Source organism: Epargyreus clarus, unplaced genomic scaffold (genome assembly GCF_041222505.1).
Source record: "Epargyreus clarus isolate Ecla_fem2 unplaced genomic scaffold, WU_Ecla_fem_2.2 ptg000009l, whole genome shotgun sequence".
Classification (NCBI taxonomy): domain Eukaryota; kingdom Metazoa; phylum Arthropoda; class Insecta; order Lepidoptera; family Hesperiidae; genus Epargyreus; species Epargyreus clarus.
This window is the reverse complement of record NW_027332217.1, coordinates 5,244,787-5,270,331: the sequence shown is the minus strand read 5'-3', so window position 1 is coordinate 5,270,331 and position 25,545 is coordinate 5,244,787. Positions and strand designations below refer to the sequence as shown.

At 34.2% G+C, this 25,545-nt stretch overlaps 1 protein-coding gene across 5 annotated transcripts; it reads right to left on the bottom strand.

Moving 5' to 3' along the window:
* Nucleotides 1–494: 494 nt before the first annotated feature.
* LOC140744817 (uncharacterized) lies at nucleotides 495–25,090 on the bottom strand. Of its 5 annotated transcripts, none has more exons than XM_073076489.1 (9): nucleotides 22,002–22,137; nucleotides 15,844–16,454; nucleotides 14,692–14,889; nucleotides 12,960–13,073; nucleotides 10,426–10,568; nucleotides 7,453–7,569; nucleotides 6,116–6,263; nucleotides 2,256–3,542; nucleotides 495–1,752 (listed from the first exon to the last, which is right to left on the bottom strand). In XM_073076489.1, the coding sequence occupies exons 2-8, from the start codon at nucleotides 16,288–16,290 to the stop codon at nucleotides 2,304–2,306; spliced, it is 2,406 nt and encodes an 801-aa protein (XP_072932590.1). In that variant the 5' UTR covers nucleotides 16,291–16,454; nucleotides 22,002–22,137; the 3' UTR covers nucleotides 495–1,752; nucleotides 2,256–2,303. The 5 variants fall into 5 exon arrangements, with proteins under 5 accessions (XP_072932590.1, XP_072932591.1, XP_072932592.1 ...); XM_073076493.1 differs by lacking the exon at nucleotides 495–1,752 and adding an exon at nucleotides 11,962–12,330 and having other exon boundaries at nucleotides 1,955–3,542; XM_073076490.1 differs by lacking the exon at nucleotides 495–1,752 and having other exon boundaries at nucleotides 1,942–3,542; nucleotides 22,109–22,584.
* Nucleotides 25,091–25,545: the final 455 nt, after the last annotated feature.

The following is a 25,545-nucleotide window of genomic DNA, read 5'->3' as shown; positions in this document are numbered from 1 at the left end:
TTTTGCATGTGGCTGAGAATGTATCAGATAACCACTAATACTTAGTGTGGTAGACGCATGTTTGCCTTAACTGATCTGCAAGCGTCTTACATGCTTCATGACTTAATGCAATAGCTACCATGGCAGCTTAATAAACAACACACACAATAAAAATGTAGCAAGTTGCACACTTTACTAGGACTGATTATAACTTTACAATTTACAACTTTTTGTGACACAGAAATAATATATTCGGAATAAAATGCAGTCATATATTTGTCAGAAGGGATCACACCATTCACATTTAAAATTAAATTGCAAATCATCTATATAAGTTACATATTACATAACAACCATATCACTTATCATAATTATAATATGCATTCATTCATACACTTTAATTTAATAATAAAAAGGAACAAATGATTCAGCCAAATAAAATAATTAGGTACCTATAATAAGGTAATGTTGAGTTACTTAATTATAGAGACATAATAGATCTTTTGTTAACTTAAATAATATATGTACTAGTAATTTCAATTCATTTCAGGAAATATATTTTTCTTTGTTGTAGGTACATAATACTTGATTTTTTACACCTTCACAGAAACTATTATTATTTCAAATTAAAATTAACACTAGATATGGTCAATTCATGTAGGCTCTTAGGCCTGAATAATCATTATAGGTAGGTATTTGTTGTCACATTAATATTTTGATCTAGCCTTCCTATGACCTAACATCTAATAAATACGACTACATACAAAACATTTCACTAATTCTTGAGTCGAAAAGTATTTCATTTTTGGCAAATTTTGGCTCAAATCATAATTTGAAAAATAAGTTTTATCCGTCATAAATATCGGATTTATTCATGTTTTTGCGAAGACTCCCACTCCCACATAGTGTGTCTTTTATATCTTTATGTACTATAAACATACATTATAATCCTTTACATAGGAATTCAATAATTAAAATGGCGTACATAAGAATTATAGCACGAAAATTAAATAATCTTAACCGATTTACTTCAGTTGGACATCATATATCATTCAAATATTCAAGTAATAATTCAAGTTAATTATTTTTCAAGATTAAGATGAACAACTGAAATAAAACATGATCGATACCAAATAACGATTTTATCACTTTTGTAATTTGATATAAATCTAATACTGAATGCACGTTATTAATTATTGAGAATTATGTTCTCATAAATTGAATTAATAAATTATACTATAATGTGCATTTTATGCTTATTTGTTGAAATGGTAACTACAATTTCAGTTTAATTTTTAATTGCATGTAACAACGACAAGAATTGTCCAATAAGGCTATAAATGAAAATGATCACGAAACATTTCTTATTTATAGACATAGATGTTTGCAGAGATTTGAGAGTTTTTTATGCTAACAAAATATTCTCAGATTTTAATCAAATAGCGCCCACTCCATATCATTGTTCATTACGTCATCGTCAAACTTTTCAAGTATTGTATAGTGCTAACTTTTGAATCAAAAGGACAGTTCATAATTATAAGCATTGTATTTCCGTGCAATTAATTAATGCATTTGCATATTAAATACTGAATAAACATCAGAATATTAACTCAAACAGATTGGGTCTGAATTGATCCAGTGATCAATTCAAGTAATAGCAATATATATACATGAGAACGTACCTACATCTATTGTGATATTATTTTACTATTGAGTTTTCCTTTTATTAGATTTTTTTGCGCGAGGTATTGTAGCAGAGGCCGACAGCATTGCCTGTAAATAAAACAAATAAATTGAAAAACAATACAAAAAAGCGATAAAAGCAATAATGTAGACGGTATTATGGCATAATAATAGAAATGTCAATAATTTGTGTAATTAATGTGTATAGGTTAGCAGTTAGATCACAAAAATAATTCTCAGATTTTAAGTTATTAATTTTAAAGTTATTAATAGAATTAACTGATATGATTTAATTTTGTCATATTAAATGTGTAAGATTTCAAAAGATTGAATACTTTTAGATGATTCAGATTGTTATTTATATTAATGTGTTATGTTTGCAGTACACATTTGTAAACTATAAGTTGAGATTTTGCTGAATTAAAACATAAATTTAAGTGATTAGTGGCACACCTACAAGTGGGCTAATAGTAATACTGTGTACATTTTGAAAATATACATACGGGATTAAAATATAAAAATAAAGCTTAACAAAAACACAGTATGTTAAATCCATGCAAAACACAACACACGAAATTCTAAAATAAACATACTGTTTTTCTTCTGTACTCCTAATGATAGATGGACAATGGGATTAGGATTTACACATCTGTACTTTTAGATGTGGTCGGAATTTCCTCATGCGATGCTGCTAATTTATATTCAGGGTGACTTTCTAATTTGGCTTCAATAACCTTTTGAAGGGCGTCACTTTTTTTAATAACGTCTTGTGCAATTATTTCCTTATCAAATTCATCTGCATCTTTAAAACTAATCTGGTCATCAGATATTTCAAATTGAGTGTTGTTATCTTTCAAGGATATATCAATACTAAAGTCATCATCACTGCAATTTTGTAATTCTACAAGGACTTTTTCAGAAGAGGATCTTTGACTTTTATCCTCCGAACTGCTGGAAGCGTCATCAGTTTTAGTTTCTCTATGCCAAAATGCCAATTTACTCGGCAACTGTAACAATTTTTCTAGACTGGAACTATGGCTTTTGTTTGTCTTGGTAGATTTACCCTTTTGATTACCTTTTTCTTCTGCAGCTAAAATATCATTAGTTAATTCTTCACATATTTTCTCTTCTTTCAGATTTGAGCTAGACATACTTTTATCTACATCAACAAAGCTCTCTTCAGTTGATTGATTACTAGATTCTTCTGAAACAGTCGTGGATTCTTCTGGTATATTTTTTTCAATAATGACAGGTGGTAATGGGGCTTTGTTTTTACCATATTTTCCTTTAGCTATTTTTCTACTACTCTTAGGGGAATTTTCAGGAGTACCGAATGAAGCTTCATCGTCACTTTCAGCAGAATAACTGTCATTTCTTTGTACGTCTAGGCTAGAAGTTTCATCATCTTTAACGTTATTATTATCTATTCCATCAATATTACAGTAGTCTCTATCGGGAGTTTCGTATTTTTCAGAATTCGAATTATTCGTTTGAATACTTATTTCCGAGTTTATATGGTCATTATTATTGATAGGGGTTGATATATTACATTCATGGGGTTGATTTTGTATTGGAATGTCGTTTACGTCTTTAGTCATAGTTTTGTCTTCATCTATAGTTTTTTCATTATTCGTTGTAATTTTATCTGATTTTTCTTTATTTTGTTTTTGGTCCCAATGTTCTACTTTATCAGGTTCATCAATTGATGGGTAATTACCTAATACTTGAATTATTTTAACTTGATCTCCTACATATTGATATATAAATGGAGGGTCGGTATGAGAGAGGAACAGAGGAGATTGAAAATTCACGAGAGGGGGCATATTCGCAAAATCAATACTATCGTCGTCTTGTAGCTCCTCGATGGTTACTTCGTTATCCTTTAAATAAAAAGCACTAAGTCTAAATCAAATATACGGAAGAAAATAATATAAACACTAATAAATGCAAAATACAGACTTATAAATTTATAATAATTATAAATAAGAGTTAATTTAAGTGTGCATATATAAATAAATGACAATAGCAATGTGGCATGCATGACGTGATGAAAAAATGTAAACGGTGCTAAACTCAAACATATCCTAATTTTTTTGAGTTAATATCTATTTTGTCATTTTTTTATATTTTTTTACATTCACTCCGTCTATCTACCTACAATACTCGAGTAATATACGCGGTTACATACTTGTTATTATCGGAAAATAACTTATGCTATTGGTTTAGAAACATTGTCTCATTACAAAGTTTAAAACGTTTTAAAATAGTTACAGCTATATTATTTTTATCATTCTTTATAGATTTCGTGAACATTCCTGACTATGTCGCAATTATTGGATCATTCACAAGTGTTAAAGCACCTTGCCTACCCTGCCATATCAACTGTCGGTCCACAGTTTTCCTACTAGATCGTAAATACCATTCTTAGCCAATTTTACGAACCACATCCCATACAAAGTACAAAAAAAGATTAATGTATGAAACAGTCGGCTAGCTTACTTGTCAACAAGTTAGGGCTAAGCGCACTTTACAGTTGGCCTTATATAATTATATAAAATATAACATCATCAACATATTAATTAATATAATCACAATTTAATCGTGCATTAAATATATGTAGTCTTAATTTTAAAACACTTAATATAATTTATCGAGACCATTCATTCCTCTCCTCTTTATATTTACTTATTTTAATATAATAAATACATGAGTTACAGTTACATAAAATTTTACACAAATGCAATTAGCCCTAACTGTTACAGTAAACACATGTTTTTACAGCGCACCCTGGTGTGTGAAATGCGAAGCGTCGGTGATTCAGTGATGGCCCAAATTTGACGCTTTTGCCAGTATGTAACCTGAGCTCTGTTTAAGGTTCAAAATATACCTTATAATATACCCTTTTTAATAGTAATATTTACTTAAGTTTACAGTTTATTATAAAAACCATTTTTTTATGTCTGGCAGTATTGAAATAACTGTCATTTTCTAAATTTATATGTTAACAAAACTGTTGGGGAGGGGAAAAACGTTCATATTAAGATTTTGCCGTTTCCTTTTGCCTCCGAAGGGAGGGCCCTTCAATGCGTTTACCCCTCCCTTCAAGCCCAGTCCAAAGCTCAGACGTACTGACAACGAAATTATAAAACCCGAATAAACCCTTCCACCTTTTAGCGCTCAAATATATCCTTAGCGATCTTTAACCTACCAATAAATGGATATCAGGTTTATGCTCAAGTAAGTGCCGAAACTAATAGGGAATTGAAAGGAAAAAGGTAACACCTTTGTCGCTACTATTCACTGATGCATCAACTATTGAGTAAATCCGATATCCATTTTGTAATCAAATCGTTGGCTTATAGAGTATAGATACCAAATCCACTTTTCATATTTTTTGTTACCATTTGAAAAAAAAAATCAAAACCATGTAAGGGGTTGAAAACAATTTGAATTTAAACAGACTAATGAGACTACTACAAGGCTACTTCACTTTAAGCCGTTCTAACGTTAATCAAGAGGCACACAATGTAGCAATAGTGTTACAAGTCCTTAAATAACTTGGACAGGTGATTTCGCTCTAGTACTCTTTAAGCCGTTAATGAACTCTAACCCTGAGAACGACAGTGACAGATAGGAAAGCCCTAGGAATGTGCATCTGGGCGCCAACAGTGTTACCAGGCCTGACATAATTTGAGTAGGTGTTTTCGCTTACAACCCATGCGCGAAATTTTACTGTCCCTTGTGCGTTTCTAGCGTTCACAAGGGTATAATCGTTCACTTTGAGAATCACTGCTATAACACAAATTTAAAAAGAATTACTTCTGCGTACGAACTAAATGATTTTTTTCGCCAAATTTAGTTGGCTGGCTTGCCAGTGAAGGTAAGGTTATTAATATTTAAATATCAAATGGGCAAACACTCATCTTATCAGGGTGCAAGCTTTCGCGCACGGGTTGTAGTTAAGCCGCCAAGAATCCCTAGACACCGTGAATGTAAGCTAGCTAGGTCCGATGTTAAGACCAGCGGCCTTACGCTGTTTGTCCAACGCCACCGATGCGATACCGATAATTAATGACGGCGTTGAACTAGCGTACATACATTTACTATAGCTGCTTGTCCACCGCACGTCCGTCACCCGGGCACCGTCATCCTGGCCGATATTTCGAGTAGATCGGCGTGACCGCTAGGTCGGCACCGAGATTTTGACGGGATTTTGATGGGCCGGCAATATAAAACACATTGGAACTTGTCCATACACTGCCGTCACACGCGTGACAGCATGAACAAAATAATTCGCCGATAGCGGTCGCGGTAGACAAACTATCGCCTTCACGACATATTAAAATCGGCCCCGAAATAATCTCGGTATCGGCTCGTTGACGGTGCGGTGGCCAACCGGCCTTAGACAAGATCGTGTATACATAAAGGTCCGTTCGCAGCGGTGTTACCAGACCTCGGCGGCGGGCGGGCGCTTGATGGCGGTGACGGCGGTGCGCGCGGAGCGCACGCGGCGCGCGCCGAGCGAGCCCGAGCGCGCCAGCGGGCCCGAGTTGTCCGCGCTGCTGTAGCCCGAGCTTATGTCCTCCGTTGATTTTATGTGGCTGCAACAATACGGCGCATACGTCATTTTCTAGGTTCAGCCAAATATTTTTATCTATACTTACTGGTTAGTACGGTTCGACTCGGGTAGCACCACCGCCATGTTAAGCGCTGCCGTGTTCTGGTAGGTAGATTATGGTAAGATAGAGATACTTTTACGAGGCATTGCAGTTTAGTCCTCGGGGGTAGCGACGCATCTGCGGCCGACCTCTGGTAGGAATTTAATCTTATCTGGAGTTGAGCACAGAAGTCCATGGGCGGCATTAGCCACTTACCACCAGTTAGAGGGTGGATACTCGTATGCTACTTCTAAATTATAAAAAAACATAAAATAGGTAATATGTATATGTCGGAGGAAGAGTCACAGTTATTTAATATAGCTTTAGCTATACTGTTACATTAGTATTTTAGTAATGTTATTGGTACTTGATCAATCGAAGGGTTAATTGATTTAAATTATAATTAACAATCATTGTATAGCTTTCGTATTAGAATCAGAGCAGAGACTTTAAGAGGTCTCTAGTGGAGTCGAGGTATGTAGCGGCGCGGTGGGGAAACGTTGATAAGAACTGATGTGAGTGATCGAGGTGGATCATTATTTCGTTGTGCTTTGGAGCGTGTAGTCACTACCTTGAACCTGCTGCTCAAATCCTTTGTTTGTAAAGTAATAGTAGTAGTATAGTATAGTTATTTTGTAAATCAAAAGTTATAAATGTTAAGAACAATAAATACTGTGATTACTGTATTTGTGCCTGCATCTACCCTATGACAACGCCCACAAAACACATAGATTTTATCAATGATGTGGATGAAAGCCGTCCTTCTCCGACATATATATTCCTTTGCTTGTATACACGTATTTTCTTCTTTTCATAAATCGTAATGTCACTGACTTATAAACCAAAATTAGTGCCATATCCCGCTTTATTGCAAACATCACCGTTATTATTTTTTCACGTAACATTTAAAGTAAGCTATGTGATACGCCAGCGCGCGTAACTTCGTCGCTTGCTAAAAAAAAACACTGACATATTTTCTTAAGCGTGCCAAAAGAAGCATAACTTGAATAATATAACTTTTACAATGTAAACCGATGTATAGTCCGCGCCAAACTGCTTGTCCTACTAAAAACATAAAAAAAACTGCTACTAAAAACATGTAGATTCTCGTCATAGCAAATATAATAGTTACCTAAAGTCAGGTTCGTCCATCCGCGAGCGAGCGGGCCGCACGTCCACGTCCACCTCCGGGAAGTACATCGGCGAGCGGCTGTTCGACTCCGACGCGCTCCGGCGGGTCGTGAAGCCGCTGCAAATTAAATACATCGTTATTAGACAAACAAAGTTTGTTGTTGTTGTTGTTAAACAAAAGTTGACATTTAATATCAAGTGTTAGTGCGCTGGCTGTTAATTGTTTGTCTTAGGTTTCGTTTTATTCAGTTTTTACTCCCATAAATATAATTCAGTTTTCAGTAGGCAGGTATGTCTTAGGCCTTCTTCGCGAAGTACACTTATTCCAGTTTCCCGATTCTACTCTAGAAGAGCAGAATTCTTTTAAAATTCTGTCCATAATATTTATGTAATTTTAAAATAGCAACACCTTTCTAAGCCCATATATCACTTCACAAATTACTTTATGTTACAATTCATGTTGATATCAAAACCGCCTAACAGGTTCAAGTGACACTTGGCAAATGAGCATTAGCGTTGTCTTGTACGTTGGTATGTATTGGACATTTGCCTGACCATCGCCAGAAGGTCTAGCCAAATCAAAACAGGCGGACAATATGCTACTTTCATACTCGAATACAATTAATAAATGTTACAATTTAAAGGGTAAAACAATTATAAACTAGGTCAGATCTCATCTTTTAAGCAATGTTGCAATTAACAAAAAGTAGGAAATTATCGAGTTAATAACCCATTAGTCACGGATAGGTAGACAATCTTAGGAAATAATTGGCGGAGCGTGCATAAAAAGAAGCATTACTATTAATCAATAGAAATGCATGTACATCGTATCGAATAAATTAAGTTTTTTCGTTACTATTTGATAAATGTAGCGTGTAGAGATGTTGAAATGTGTTGAATGGCAATTAATTACGCAACGATTAATTACGATAACAGTCATAATGCATCTACATGTTGGCCCTCACTAAGAGCGCCTCACATTAGTAGCTCTGCTCTACCATATCCATGAAAATAGAACACAACTATAACATTTTCATAATAGTGCTATTTTCGGGGACACAAGAAACACATGAACAAAAACAATTTTATCATTGAATCCAGGCATTTTCAACAGAAAGCAACCTGATTTCTAAATATCTCTCAACCATAAAGTATCAAAACAATGCTCTTTATAGTGTACTCGAAAGATACAATTAGTAAAAACATATTTTGAAAATTGTGTTGCACCTTCATGGTTCACAAGAGAATCGAGTAGACATATCAGAATTTCACTCAACTTCAACCCGACGTAAAGAAAATGTTCGCAGAGTATAACAGCAAACTATTGTACGAGGGTGCGTTTTTAAGTCCGCGGAATGGCAGGGTTGGAGGGGGGATAGCGGGCTCGTTAAGGGCGGTACGTGTTAAGTGACTCATAAATAGTATAAATATAAAGTTTTATCACAATTGCATCATTCACAATTACACTTATCACATTAATCACAATTATCACAGTTTTAAAACTATCGGCAATTAAACAACTCAATCCGGAAGAAAATTGGAAGTATGGAGAAAATCGAGCATCGCGCCGTTATAAAGTTCCTTACCAAGCAAGGAAAGTCTGTGCAAATCATAATGGAAGAGATGTCATCGGTTTACGGGGACTCTTGCCCTGGAAAAACGATGGTTTACAAGTGGAACAACCTTTTTAAGCAAGGCAGGGATTCACTTGAAGACGACCCACGACCAGGACGGTCTGTTGAGGTGACCATTCCGGAAACGATAGCGGAAGTCGAAAAATTAGTACTGGAAGATGCTCGGCTAAAGAAGAAACAGCTTGCAGAAATGGTTGGAGTATCGGATACAACCATTTTTAAAATTCTGCATGACCATCTTGGCATGACTAAGGTCAGCGCGCGGTGGGTGCCGAGAATGCTCACGCCGCCTCAGAAACAACAGCGCGTTGAATGTTCCCGTGCGTTTTTGAACCTCTGTGGAGAAGATAAGGATATTGTACTGAATCGATTTGTTACTGGAGATGAAACTTGGGTTCACCATTATGAACCTGAGTCTAAACAAGACTCCATGCAGTGGCATAAAAAGGGTACAGCACCTCCTAAAAAGTTTAAGGTGTCAAAATCGGCCGGCAAACTCATGGCGGCAGTCTTTTGGGATGCAGAAGGAATTTTGTTAATAGATTACAAAGATAAAGGTGTCTCTATAACCGGAGAATATTACGCAACAATCTTGGAGCGGTTAAAAGAAGCCATCAAAGAAAAAAGACGAGGAAAATTATCCAGAGGTGTCCTGCTGTTGCACGACAATGCGCCCGAACACAAGAGCCGTATTGCACTGGCTGCCCTGCATAAGGTGGGCTTTGATATTTTAAATCACCCACCCTATAGTCCAGACCTGGCTCCCAGCAATTATTATCTCTTTCCAAAAATGAAAAAAGAGCTTCGTGGAAAGAAATTTTCTAAAGACGAAGAAGTAAAGGACGCAATTTCCTCGTATTTTTCCGACAAGGACAAAACATTTTTTTATGAGGGTTTAAATAAGTTAATACAAAGATCTGAAAAATGCATTCGTCTTGCAGGAGAATATGTAGAAAAAGAAAAATAATTTTGACATTTTATTTTCGCTCCTTGTCCCTCATTCCGCGAACTTAAAAACGTACCCTCGTATAAAGGAAAAAAAAACTATTGGTATAGTCGGCGCCAAATTTCTACTCCGCTCTGAAGTTGTTGCGCGTAGGTGTAGTCAGAGAGCCGATGCGGTCGAACACAACTACAAGCATATACTCCGTAGCAACAATAAGTGTACGTTAACGCAACTATGTACCCGCGGGCGAAAGCGGGTCGCGGACGGGTGCCGGGTGGGTCCCACGCTGTCTTCGTCGCGCTAATATCTACAATTTGCTGTAGCGACGCGACTCGTTTCTATATTAAGAGGGGACTAGAAGTTTGGCGCGGATTTTACTATACTGTATACGTACGTTTTAACGGTCCGTCTGATGAGCCTTGGTTCGGCGAGCACGTCGTCAGCCTCGTCCGAGCCGCGTTCCTCGCGCGGCTCGCACTCGCTCAAGTCCGACAGACTGTAGCTCTTGCGCAGTTGCTGCACTAAGCCGCCACCGCCCTGCAAGTAGACAATGTTATTGGCAATTCTTTAAACAACACAGTAAATAGAAAACTTCTCAAATCATTTGTGTGTCATTAGCACAGCTTGGGCGTAAACTATAAACGTAAAACTTTAAAGACATTTCAAATTTCAAAGTGTGGGCGTAAACGGTAAAAGTTCTAACTTTAAACATTCTAATTTAAAACATTTATATATCTATTTGCGCAGTTGGTGCGTTTAGCAGTCTTCGTTTGACAAAAAAGTAACCTTAAGAAATATGAACAATGATTTATCTTTTCACCTATTTCTATAAGTTCCATTTATGTTTGATCCTTCAGTACATTTGGTCAAATGAAAAAAATATTAAGTATGTATTAAAAAATCTTAGTAACTTCGAAGCATTTCATTTTAGTTAACCTATACTCCTTCGCTATATTAAAAGCAGTACACGTTTGCAAGTAAAGTCTAGTGCTTATTCGAGATGGATTGTTTAAAATGAAAAATTAATAGTTAAATAAATCAAATAAAAATGTTACTTACTTGGAATGGATTACACAAGCTTCATGTTGTAAAGCGCATGCATTTTTGGAAGTGTAGTCTTTTATTATTGTATTTAATGACGAATAATTTAAAATAAAGTAGGCACGGCTATTCACTAACGTTTATTTAGAAGATAAAATCAGTTACGCTAATTCAGTCACTCGTTACATTAAACCTAAGAACACAACATACATAGCCGATGATTTCACAAAACTTAACTAAACATGCGACATTAAATTCCATCTATAACATGCCTTTCGAAGCAGAATACAAAATTATTGAGACTGGACATTTAAAAAGTAATAAATTTATAGTATAAAACGCTATGTAAAAACATAATTATTTTAGGTAACTTTCTAATTTCATTACTATTCCATAAGTAAAGGTTTCGTGACTATCTTGTATGTATGTACACAAGTATACATTTTTGTGGTTATAGCAGTTTGAACATCCTGACTTACATGTGTTTTTTGGATATTCCACCGAGTTCCTGACTTTCGTACTCATTGTCCGTTATTTCTGGAGTAGAAAGTACCTAATCTATCTTAAAATACTTAGTCAGATTTTCCCGAAAACACAATGAGTTAATCTGTTAAATTAAGTTTACTGAATAAACTGAATTGTAAATAAAAGCAGTAGAAAAGAAATTGGTTATAGGTAGAAAAAAATACATTTACTTTGGTATTGCAAAAGAACTGAAATGATATCGAAAAACAAAACTGAACTGATAAAAGTAACTAAAAAGACTACGTCAAAATTTACGATATACTTGATAGAGCAAATAAAACGGTAATTAATTCTAAACGTTGTCTAAAAATCGTCTAAGAATCACAGTTGCATCCTATCGAGCTTTGAATTCCACTCAATCGACCATTATTTCCTTGTCTTTCTCTTTGGCAGCTTGACTTCTAGTTCGACGTCCTCTAGATTTACTGCGAGGTCGTTTTTCTTTTTCTTTGTCCCCCTTGCGTTTTCGGACAACGTTGCCTCGACTGCGGGCTGACGTGTCTAGTACACCAGGATCATAGTCAGGGTCGTTAGCATCTCCGTCTCCGAGTAGATAATCTTCATTATTATCGCGTCTATCAAGCTCCACTATTTCTACGATACCGGGAAGACGTGGGTCTGACCGTTGGTACTCGAGATCTTCGTACGCCTCGCGGTAACCGTCGGTAACATCGCGGTCGCTTATGGCTCGCCTAGCGTCCTTGTCCTGTTCGGCACTCGGCAGATTCAAGTTCTAAATGAAAGCAGCAACGGAAAGGAAGTTTGGAAAAGAATAGGTGGGTGGGAAAAAATTAAAAAAGCGTGTTAATAAAATTAAAAATACAAAAATGGAATTAAAATAAGCGGCAATGTGTTCCTAAGTAAGATTTAGGTGAGGATCAAAATAAAATTGCTCAGTGTGGGTGTGGACATGCTTGAAAACAAAAATACGTGATTTCCTTATTTGATGCCTTCTATTGTAAAGCGGGGAAAGGCTGAAGGTGGGCATAGAATAACAGACTAGTGACGTCATACATACCTACAATAAAAATAATGTATTTGTGATTCGTGAATTGTGATCAAACATGCCACACACTGTTTATATAATTTTAATGTGAAAACAACAGCGATGAATAAAACAACATTTACTATAGACAATAAAATTAAGAAAAACTGTTTGAACTCGTGTAATTTTTGTTAAGGGTTACACCGTAATCCTTGATTTTATTCTAAATTGACTTAAATAAGACCTAAGGGTAGACATTTGTTGAAATAAAACTTACATGTAAAAACTAAATTTAAGGTCTTATTTTAGCCTTAAATGAGAAACGAAGCATGCCATTAGATACTTTAAATGTGAAATAATAAATTTTTTGCACTTACTTTAATAGCAGTTTGCATAATAACGGTGGTAGCATAGTTGACGCCTTTTGTGCCCAAGTTGAGCACAGTATGGTAACCCTGGTCTTTGGCTTTTGCTATGTATTCGTCGATTTCCTGAAATAAGAAAATAAAACAAACATATTTAAAGGGCATTGAGTTTTAATAAAAGAGCTTCCGAACTAAACATAAATATGAATCATTTACAAAGTATCAATCATGTGGACCAAACACGGAAACCACAAAACACATAAAATAAATTAGTTCACAAGCTTAAATTTAGTTCACGCTCAACATGAATATAAATGACTTGGAAAACTTGGAAACAATACGTCAAGATGGAACCAAATAGAACACTGCTAATAGCAACGCAGTTTCAAAGAGTCTCACATACAGTTACATGATTAGTGTGTACCAATGAATAGATAGTTATTACTCGTATCTACGACAACGTGTCAGTAGCAATTATTCGTTGTCTTCAATAGTTTTGGTACAGAAACCAAATAAATAATAGTTTAATAAAACTAAAAAAAAAAATTTTTTATAGAAAATCCAAGTAAAAAATAGAAAATATATATTTTTTTTTAATTTGAATTAAGAATAGTGTAAATAAGATAAAAATATTTTTTATTGTAAAAAAAGCGTGGGGTGCATGGTGTCAATAGTTATAAATATTTTATTGATAGATATTGAATAGAAGGATTATCATTTTGATAATATCTTAAAAAGCACCCTGAGCCAAGCATCCTGATTATCCTAGTAAGGATAACGGGTCAGAATGTTTAAAATATTGAACTGTCATCGGTCCTTAATAAGTATGCCAAATTTCGAGTTAATCCGACGTTTTGAAGGGAGTTAAAATCATGTTCAAAGATTCCGTTACATACTAACATACAAACATACTAACATACCAACATACATACGTCTCAAGCTAATAAAAGCGTATTAAAAAGAAACAAGTTTTACATAGTTCTATATTACACGCAAGTAATCGATAAACAATCAAATCTAATATTAAAATGAACGCCAAACAATGAAGGTTACAAATACGATTCATCCAATTCTTGGAAAACATCAAAGTCAACATCGAGCAAAGGATTTAAATAAATATAGATCTAGTTCATCGGCACACGTAAATAATGGACTTCATAAAGGATATCCGCAGTATCAAACTGAATAAAAATGAGACAGCTTTATTAGCTCAAAGGAAATACGCACACCAAATTAGTATGGAAAACCTTCATTGTGTATTCGATTAAAGGAAACGTTTTAAAGCCGTTAGGGAATTCTGTTTTGAACATAAAGGATAATATGTAACGGTACCTACTTTAGAAAAATATTAGACTTAGAGCTTAATCGAATCTGATATATTCAAATATATTTAATAACGCTTTCTATATTTATTGCCCATTCTCCGTGCCATGGAAGCCGTGAACACAGAAAATAACGACCACTCGAGTCATTAATTCTATAGGTTACTCTGAAGACTGGCAGGCAATAGTGAAGAACATGTTCTCGACAATGATTTTAAATAGTTTATATCAATGGTTCTCGACCGTAGATTTTAATTAAACAAGTAAAAATAACACGTGTATTCGCTGTATAAGCTTCAAGAAGGAAATGTTAAGAAACGTGGATATAAAAGAAGACTGGTTATGAAAACACTGAAGACAGATAGAAAACTGAAGGTGAGAATAAAGATAATAATTTTATAAACGTGTAAAATAACACTAACCTGTTCCCGCCTGCAAAGTGCGGGGTGGACGAACTTTCTGTAGAGTATGGAGGAACCTTTCGTGGCCGGCGAGAGCAGCCACAGCACCAATACGATTTTCACCTCATAGTAGAACGGAAACCACGACAGGAACACGTCCGTGAATGTCTCTGTGCATGTGAACAGCGCGAACACTATCCAGTACATCATCCATTTTACCTGCAACATTTCATTGAACATAATTAATACTTTTATGTTTCATTAATATGCTTCGTACTCGTAGGTACGTGTATATTCAACCAGAAATGTTTACGTAACTATATTTAGGGAAAAAAATTACAAGTTTTAATGTGAGGTACATTTGATAATCCTCATATTATCCTCATACTATTGAAAAAAAAAACATTATGCAGACAAAGAACTCTTAACTGGCGGAAGACTTTTTGTCAGTGAAAGATTGAAATGGCATTGACATAAAAAGTAAAGTACCTACCAATAGATTTCGGTTTTTACGATTGGCATTCAATTAAGGCGAACTAGCACCAATGCTTGAAAAATAACTTTTAAAATGTGTTTTATTATTTGAAGTATAATCCGATGGATTTATTTTTTTAAACTGCCAAAACTTTATTTTTTGTTCTTGTTGTCATAAACTCATGCCAATGCCTTACTTTATTTTTATTTTGGATGATGAATGAACAAAAGAAAAATAACGTAACAAACATACGTTATGAATAACACTAACAGTGATACAACATTATTCAGTAGATGTATGAATATTTGGGCAAAACAATGGAGAATTATGGTCCGAGCACGCTACACCAATTATGTGTAGGAACCAGAGACGAGGTAAAGGACACAATAAGAACTGAAGCGTTCCAAACAACTTGAGCGTGTACCCGAGACAAGGTCGCAATAAGCGGTGTTAGAAACAATACACCTATTCCCTTTATAGCCACTGGAATATAAAACCATACATGTGATCTGACTCTTAATTTAAATCTTTGTAAACAATGTTTTCTAAAAAATGTTAATTTTTTTTTTCAAAATTTTCTACTTAAAAATATAGTCATTGTCCGTAACACATTTATCACAAAACAATCATAAGATCCCGTAAATTGCGAAATAAAATTTACTATGAAACTATGATTAATACAAAAGAAAAACACTTACGTATTCTTTCAAGTTCTTCGTCCGAACAGCTTTATAAGATGCATAAGCCGGATAGAGTGTTCCAAATACCAATCTGCAAAACGGATACAGGATCAGATAAGAGATCATCCTCGGAGCAAACAATCCGGTCACCACTGCTAGCACACCGAAATTTGCGAACGTGACACTAGGGATGCATTTGCTTAGAGCCACCCCTACGTTCACCGCGAATCTATTCCAGACTTGTCCTTTCGGATTGTCGAAAGGGAAGTCATGGTACTCGATGTATGCTTCGTCGACGCTCGGGTCGTATTTGACAATTTCGCTGCCTAAACAATTTGCGGTGACGACACGAGCGTATTCAGCCTCGAGCCTGGTGACAATGTGCCGGACGCTGGACAGTCCGAGACTCAGCGTTGGTAAACGAGGGTCGTCGTCACGGTTACCGCGCGCGCGGCCTACCTCCATGGATACCGGGATAACACATCTAATAATGATTTATTTACACTGAATTTATGATACCAATGCCTGTTCGAGTGTGCTGATTTTGCACTCACTACAAATAGATGCGCGCTGGCTTGATGTTCTATTAAGACTGGGAGCTAGTGATCACTCTCAACATAATTTGCGTTCTATAAATCAAGATAGAATATCAATGTGAAGATTCAAATTACATCTGTACTTTATGAAATGCTATGTTTCTATTCGACTGGCTGCTTCTTAAAAGAATTGTAAATCTTATTAGAATATGAGCTCAAGATTAACTGTAATTACAAGTGTTTGTGAATTTAGCTTAATTGTAATTGGCACAAAGGCATGAGTAAGCAATTGTGGGCGAGACGACAACAAGGATACGATGTTGCAAAGAGGTTGCAAAATGTTTAAGCAGCAATATGGGACATACATTTCAGATATTTTATGTACAAAACATAAAAAGATAAACGAAAAAAAAATCATAATAATTGGTCTTTACGAAAAGTTTTACACGCGATATTTAAAAACAAACAAAGCATTTTCAACAGATGACATTGCCACCATTCATCATCACATAATTTACGTATTTTTACATCATCCGGTCAGTCTATTTTAATGTTATCCTACATACAGTCGTTCACGGCCCGGTAGAGCGCAAGAGTGCGTGACTTTTTAACGAGGATGGCTGCTGAAAAATATCTAAACTAGATATTTAAGTTGGCGAAGCTATTTGAAAGCGTTGAAAATTTAAACATTACGGCAATGCTACCGAGGTATAGTTATAAAGTAAATGTGACGTTCTTATTGTCCACCGTCGTCAAGAACGAATAGAAATAAAATAAGAAAAAATATTATCGCTGAAAGTACTAAACCATAAATATATTCAATTTCAATTACTTGCTGGAATCTAGAAGCCCAATAAAAGAAGGAAACGAGCAATGCGAGCGAATAGAATTTAGCGAATGATGAATAATAAATTGCCGGACAGCAAGGCGTTCATTGCACCAATTTGTATAGCGCTACCCCTCTTCCTACGGACACTTAACTATTGTACGGGAGAGTCGAGGTTCCCTGGACTTGATTAGACTGGGCGACTTTAGAAATAAACAAGACAATTGCACAGCAGATGCACTTACATGTTGGTATTTGATATATAAAGAACAATCACGTATTGTTTTGCTCTGCTGCTAACAATGCAACGTAGTCACGTCGCTTCTTAGTGTTTCCTTTGTACATAAATAAATAAATGTTTCAGACTGTTTGTTACTGTAAATAACATCACTGTAGCTTGCAACTAGATTATTGGATCTCTAATATATAATTATCTTTTGAAATATATAAAAAAGTAATGTAGAAACTAGCAAGCAAATAAAGCAAATAAAAAGTATTTCAGTCAGCACCGTAACGAAAAAAGTAATATTTGTTTATCGCTAATGTATGGTATTACATTAAAAGCCATTAAACACGTGGTTTAAACAGATGTGTATAAACAGACTTAAAACTAGTTTACTGGAACTGACCTTAATGGTTTTCGATGTTATCAAAAGTGTTGGATAAATTGCACATACATATGCAATGCGAATAGTAGCAGGTAATTGAACTCGAATTTATTCTGACAACACTTTATTGCGTAATAAAACCTTGAATTTGTCGTACCTAATATTAATAATTAGTCAATTACCTGTATACATATTGTTACATATTATAATTTCAAAGCGAAGTTGTAAATTAAATACACTTGTTCCATAAGAAAAAAACCTTAAGTAATTTATTTAATTTAATTAATATTTATAATACGAAATAATTCATTTTAATCGTTAATCGGATATTTTCAGCAGTGCTTGTCTCTGTAGCGCCCATAGCATAGGTATTTCTGGTAAAAGTCTACTAATAGAAAGCCATTAAGCACACAGCAACATAGCAAGAATGGCTTGAATATTGCAGATGTGTGCAAGCCTGCATTTCTTAATATGATTCGTTCCCATTCCAAAAATAAAATTGAAATTTGATCGTAGAGCTACGTCTAAAAATTAATTATATTAAATAAAACAGATATAAATTAAATCGGCGCACTTTTTCGAAATGGATAAATCTTCAGAAATATATTCCGAAGTAGGTTGTACATGATTATTACCCTTATGTCGTAGTTGTCACAATAGTAAATCATCCTTACAGATTAAATATAGGAGTTAATTGAATTACGAGTAGAATTATTTAAATATACATTAAAAATAAGTAATAAACATCGCGCAATCTACAACATTTATGTGTTTTATATTCGTATACAGCGACAGGTATCTATTTATTACTAAAACTATCAACAAAGTCTTATCAAAGTAATGATTTCATCAATTCCCTATAAACATTGACGCAGACGATATGGATAACACAACGAGTTCGAACTATCGCTCCTACTTACGATCTTCTATAAAAAGATGTGTTCCATTTAGTTAAACTGGTAAAACGTGTTCAGTTATTTCACGTACGTAGTCTTCGTCATAAAATATTTTATTCGGGCCTATGAGTCCGTATAGAAATATAGCTCTCCCGCGATGGACGCATAGCATATAGGTCAAGAACCTCTGTCCGGTTGTCGGTGCATCCAAAATGCATGTTGTGTGATGCTTAAGTTTAACGTTCACCTACTATTAATAATTTTGTGTTATTCTGGCGAAGATTTAGAAGAAGGAATTAGAGAAATAAAGAAGTATACTTGTTTATTAATTACAATCTATCAAACTTTATACTGAAAATGCTTAGAATTTATCTATTAAACAATGTAATGTTATTCGCAAATAGTACATTACAATACGAGGACGAAAAATTTTTTTCTGACAAGTGTGAGTTTGCAGGCCGAGCCGCAGGCGAGGACTGCAATCACACGAGTCAGAAAAACATTTTTCGTCCGCGTGTTGTATAAAATTCTATATTACGGGGTCGGAAATGGGGGTTTTGCGCACGCGAAGCGTGCGTAAAACGTCCATTTACGCACGCCGTGATATAAAATATATTTGTGCGCGGTATTGTTTATTGTTTTACATTGTGGTATACAATTTGAACAGGAATATTATGTGTATTAACTACGCAGTCTATTATGCTACTTAGTTTTATTACAAGTTAATTTTATACCAAAACCATTAAAGTTATAGCGTAAAAACAGTCAAACAACAAACAAGGAACAAAGCTTAGTACATTTCATTGAATTATTCGTATATCGTGGCATAAATTATACATTTGTTGTTTGTTTCCTTTGTTTGAATGTTAATTAATTGATTAGGTACTTGGTATTGGTCAATGAATTTTAAATGAACATGTAACATCCTTACTGGATACATACATATCTTACTTCATTGTAAAGTAGTCGGCGTTAAACTACGATACATTTTCAAAAACGATTATATGGACCTATGAAATGGTTTCTTCACTTACAAGAATTAAATATTTCAATAGAAAGGTGTTAGGTAAAGTAGTTGCTATTATGTTGGTATTTCACTAATTATTTTGACCGCTACCGCTACCAGAATAAATCAATGTCGGGGAGGATGGAAGTGTATTTTTGCCGTATGTTTTATGCGGACTACCTTGAAGAGGACCACAGAATATAATCAAAGTTAATATAGCAGACTGCGTATGAAAGGTAAAGTTGCATTTCAACACAGGTGACCGACATTTCTAGCTCCTAATACGGCGATGTTTGCAGTTTCGCGTCATCCTCCAGGGCCGCAAGTAATGTGGGCTCGAGCGTACAGACCTGTCTGTCATTCGGCTATATTAGGCTTGGATATTGAATATTTGTGCTCATTTTATTGTTGATGTACACTGTATGTTGATTGCATATTGTAGCTGGGCTATAGCAATTTATGTTTACTGTTTATCTTTTAAGTCTAGTGGTAGCAGTTCTATCAGTAGTAGATACGGAACGAATACATACTTCTCTTTGTATGTCGACGGTCATGATAGCAGAACATCTTGTAATATCGTTTTCACATGTACATATATAATATTGTTTGCACGTATATTTAGTACATAAATGAATACTTTAAGTTTCGCTCTTTTAAGGGATTAAAATAAAACCTAGACTTCGTTTAACTAATATTATTCTTGCACCTTACCATCAATCATTTGATTATCTCATTGTACTTGCGCCGTATTATTTGCATATGAAGTAGGTACTCATTCAATTTGCTCTTGTTAACAGTAGAATCTCAAATATTGCACGTGTGTGTTAAGAAACTCAGTAACACGATATTAAAGCTTCCTGTGCACTGGCCAGTCACGCGTTCAACCACCCATTACAATTTCAAATAGCCGCTGTTGAAACTTACCTACAACTACGGGCTTTAGTTTAGGGAAACTAAATCAATAATGCAACTGTAATAGATTGATTACGCACAAGGAAACTGATGTACGAGTAAAACCGATAATGCAACATTCTATGTAAATGTAGAGTATTGAAAAGTAAGAACATTGTATGCTGGAACTTGAAACATGGGAGAACTCTAAATAGTTAAATTTCGGTGTCTAGTTCTGCCACACAATTCTGCCTAGTTACACCTGTTGATGTGTTTCTGTGGGAACAGGAATCCAGTAAGAACGTATCATCAGGCAGAATGCCTGCCACTTGTCTGAATGTAATCCAGTCCGGTAATAGATTAAAAAATTATTTCTAATACAAGACAAATAAATTATTCAATTTTAATAAAACTCATCCATTCTTTATGTATGTAACAAGTTATTTGTAATGTATTTCCTAATGTACATTTAAAAGGCTTGTCTTTACGTAGATGTTATTGGAATTATTTCAGTGCAAATAATTTCCTGCTGTTTAGTTGTTTCTGATAAATGTAATCGTTTAGCTGTCAGGTAAACTGGCTGAATATGTTATATCTTCATTCTGTACATATGCTTGAAACACTTAAATCACAATGTGATAAGGTCGTTCATGCAGTTTCTAGTCACGACTATCATTAAGGCGTTTTTTTGTATACCTGTGACCCTGTGTTGTGATTGTACATTAAGTACGAGTAATAGTAAATACAAATCGATGTCAACTTATGATAAATAAATTTGTTAGAATTTCAAGTTTATATAAATACACAGTATGTTATTTATTTTAAATAATGCAAGTTTATGTGGTAGTTATTCATAAAATAGTAAAATAACTTATCGTGATATTATTCAAATATAAAGAGTATTTAATATAGTCATATACTACCATAATACTTTAGTAGTATTTTTTAAAATAATAGTTACCTATGCCGATTTCATTACAGCTAATGCTCTATCGTACTCTACATGTACAAGGTAATGTGATATTCCTAATCCAGCGGCCGTAAGATAGGTAATTATGATGGTTGCATCTATTTACGCTTTAACCTACATTTGTGAGTTCAGCGTTCCGTACATATCGAACACGTAAGCCGACGTCGTGAACTAAATCCAATCATACACATATTTACACTGCTTCCCTTACAGTGATTCACGCATTCCTTCAAGGGATTGGTCTGAATTTTCATGAAAGCGTAAGGTATAAAAACAAAGAAAGCCTATAATAACTGTATATATTTACATTAAATATATATAATTTACATTCATTTTAAACAAATTAGATATAAATCACAACTACATGATTCTCATAATAAATAGTTATTCGTATATCAAGTTTCGTCCGCGAAGACATTACTAAATTTTAACGAATACGTCACCCGCGAAACTGGGTAAAGGTACGCGTTTTACAGCCGAGGCTGTACCTAAAAAGGCAAGACAAGCGGACTCAATAAGAACATAATATGTCGGAGTCAAGGTGTACGACCTCCAGACGCGCGAACAGATCGAGCACACTCGGAACAGACACTAATAACTGGTATAAGCGAACACCGATTGACAATAAATGAATCACACTACAGTTAGGTGTCAACGCACTTCACTCGCGTTGCATAGAACAACGGTAGCGCGAGCGCCACCCGCGGTCGTCAGAGACTCTACTGCACCAGAGGCGAACGGCCAGCGGCAGCCGCCACCGAAAATAGCACCCGGCAGTGCAACAGGGCACCCTAATGTCGAATGCCGCGACGACACCGAGCCCAACACTTCTTTGTTCCAAGTACCAATACGATTTATTCACAGCAGACGGTCGCAAATGCGCAGCAACATTGAACTAATCTTCAATTGGATAATTCTATGTTCACTGAGTAACACTTAACACTTTTACGTAATTTTTTATGTACTCAATTGTTAATGAACACTGATCCGTTGTGCGGTTCGACAATGTCTGAAGGTGAAAATTAGATTAAAAAATAAATTCTACAGTGCTGCCAAAATTAAGTTTAGGAAGCTGCTCTGATATAAGAATAATTGGATGGCTGCCAACTATAAACTAAAATGTGGCTATGTGGCTTGTTAGGAACATTCTCAAAGTGTAGTTTTCTGTTACAAGATGGTGAACAATATTATTGTATTGAAGATAACATTTGTTATCATTTGTACAAGTATTGGAAACATAAATATTATACTGATTAGATTTTGATTAAATTTTTACAATGAAATGTGATTAAAGGTCGTTACTTCAATGTTCATTTAATTTATTATTTGAAATTAATAAATTAAATGAACATTGCATGTTGACGGATCAAAAATAGTTATAGGACAATAAGATTTTTGGTTAATTAAGATTATTTTCTACTATATTTTGCTAATATCTCGAAAAGATTGATAAATTGACTTAAATTTTTACAATCATTGCATTTTTATATATGAGTCTTATATTCTTTTTATATCAAAGTTTAAAGGGAAATATTAGACTGAATCACAATGAAACATTAAGGTAGTACTGAATGAATTTAAAATAAACTATTTAAAACAAACAAAAAATATTTGAAACTTCCATATTAAAAATTCATCAAATTTGAAAATTGACACCAATATTTACACATTTTCCAGTTTCTAAATTTCAGATACACAATATTATTGACTATCAGAGTACATAATTGCTAATTTGACTGCCGCTTAATATGGTGCTGACTTAATCTTCATGTATGTGTGTTGAATTCAGTATGCTAATAAAAATAAATATTTAAATAATTGGATATACTAAGCTTCCCAACTTGTCATAATTATCCTTCTAATATACAGCGTAAAGGTAGTTTAGATCAGTTTATAGGGATCCATATCCAAAGGGTAAACAGACAACAAAACCCTATTACTAAGTCTCCACAGTCTGTCTATTCAAGATTTGTGTAAGATTGAGTATATATAAAGTCCCATTAAAGCTTTAGATCATTTCCTCTACATCATTAATAAATTTGAAGTACAATTATACTAATAGTTGGTTCTTGTACATAACACTTCAAGCCATGATCTAATACACCTAAATCTTATTTAAATCATTTTTAATTCATAAATGCCCTTTTCATCTTAATTTTGATAACTAGGTCAATCATCAGCTATATTCTCAAGTCAGGTACCTCCAGTGCTGAGGGCACAGGCATAGTTGTACTTGATTTTCAATATTATTAACATGAATTGTAACACATTACAAGTCAAATAGCTATTACTCTTTATTTCTCATTGTCTCCAGGAGCAACAATACAAGTTTAATTGACTTTAGTAGTAAAAGAACCCCTGTTCCACTGGGAGTGGGTTACATAGCTTTTATGGGAAATATCCAACAATTTGGTAATAAGACAATGGCAAATATAGATAGATATATATTTTTTTAATTTACATGAAGTATATTTCCAAAATCAAATTCAAGGGCAGCTTATTAAAAATTAACAATATTGCTTGCATGCATCAAAAATATTCTCATTTGGTCATGCAAATAGTTTATATCAGAACAAATTTAAATAGAGTAAAAAGCAACATAAACATAGTTCCCCTAACATTACTACAATGAAAAGTAAAATGTAATAGGAACCTATGACGACATGGTGCAATATTGTCTATTTAGTATCAAATGAAGTACAAGAGGCATGTACCATGTGTTTTCTCTATTTATATCATTGTCTTTATACCATTTCTCACTAAACAATAATAGGTATATACTCTATCGATATTTTAATGTACCTTTCGTTTAGTGTGTAGTATTCTATAATTATTTAACTTGTTGTAAATGGCAAACAAATATTATGTAATATATACAAGATATTTCTTTGAAATTCTTTACTAGTAATATTTACTAGTAGGCAATATAATATTCTTAATTAATAAATGAAGATTAATAAGTAATAATATATTTTCCAAGCAATCGAGCTTTAAGAACGGTCGGTATCGTAAAACCATAATATGATTTCGTAATAAATTGTTTTATTTGTTCATATTTTAATCACGTCATAAATAATACATAGTTTGAAAAACATGAAGATAATATTTTCTTAAAGGTTTATCATTGACGGGTTAGTAGATTTATTTGTCCTATACCTACTATGCGCAAAGGTCAAAAGGTGGAATTAATTTAAAAAATTAACAATTTAGCACCATTGAAAATATTACGTTGCAGCCATAGCTGCGATTGACTTTATTAAAGCAAACAAAGAAACTAGATGCGAACTAAAAATATGGTTACAAAATACCTACGACATATTAAAATAATCGATGTTAAATAACTTAGTAAAAATATATGTACAGAAACTTACATCACCAATCGGGAAATTATCGAGGATATCATATTAATGGCCACATAAACCACATAAAATATTCACAAAAGTAAACATGACAAAACACAGCCGTTCAAAATCAAGACTAATCCGCCATATTGAATTGAACTGATGTTTTGATCACGTGACCACACAAATCAATATGACAGCGTCGTTTAGAAACATTCCATACAACGGACGTATAAAATGTTGAAAAGAAGTAATTTTTAACTTTAAATGAAAATTCAACATTTTAGCGCAATGAATTTAGAATTACATAGGCATATTTTTATATTAATATGTTCAGTCTATGTTTATGCAATATAATTTTTGGAGTAAAATTATATTGTACAGTACTCTATGTATTGACATGTAATAGAAATAGCGCCATCTAGTAAATCGTTGAGTCAATATTTTAACTGCGCCATCTAGTGTTCAGTAGATGTACTACTAAGAGAATATGGAATACGAACTAAAACCAGATATATAAACTGGACAAGTAAAAAAGTTTCTTGGTTAAAGACGCCAGTAGAGTTGAAATGACCATCTTAACTTTGTTGGTATATAATGTCGTTGGATATTATACGACAAAATTTAAGAGCTCCGTGCCAGGAAG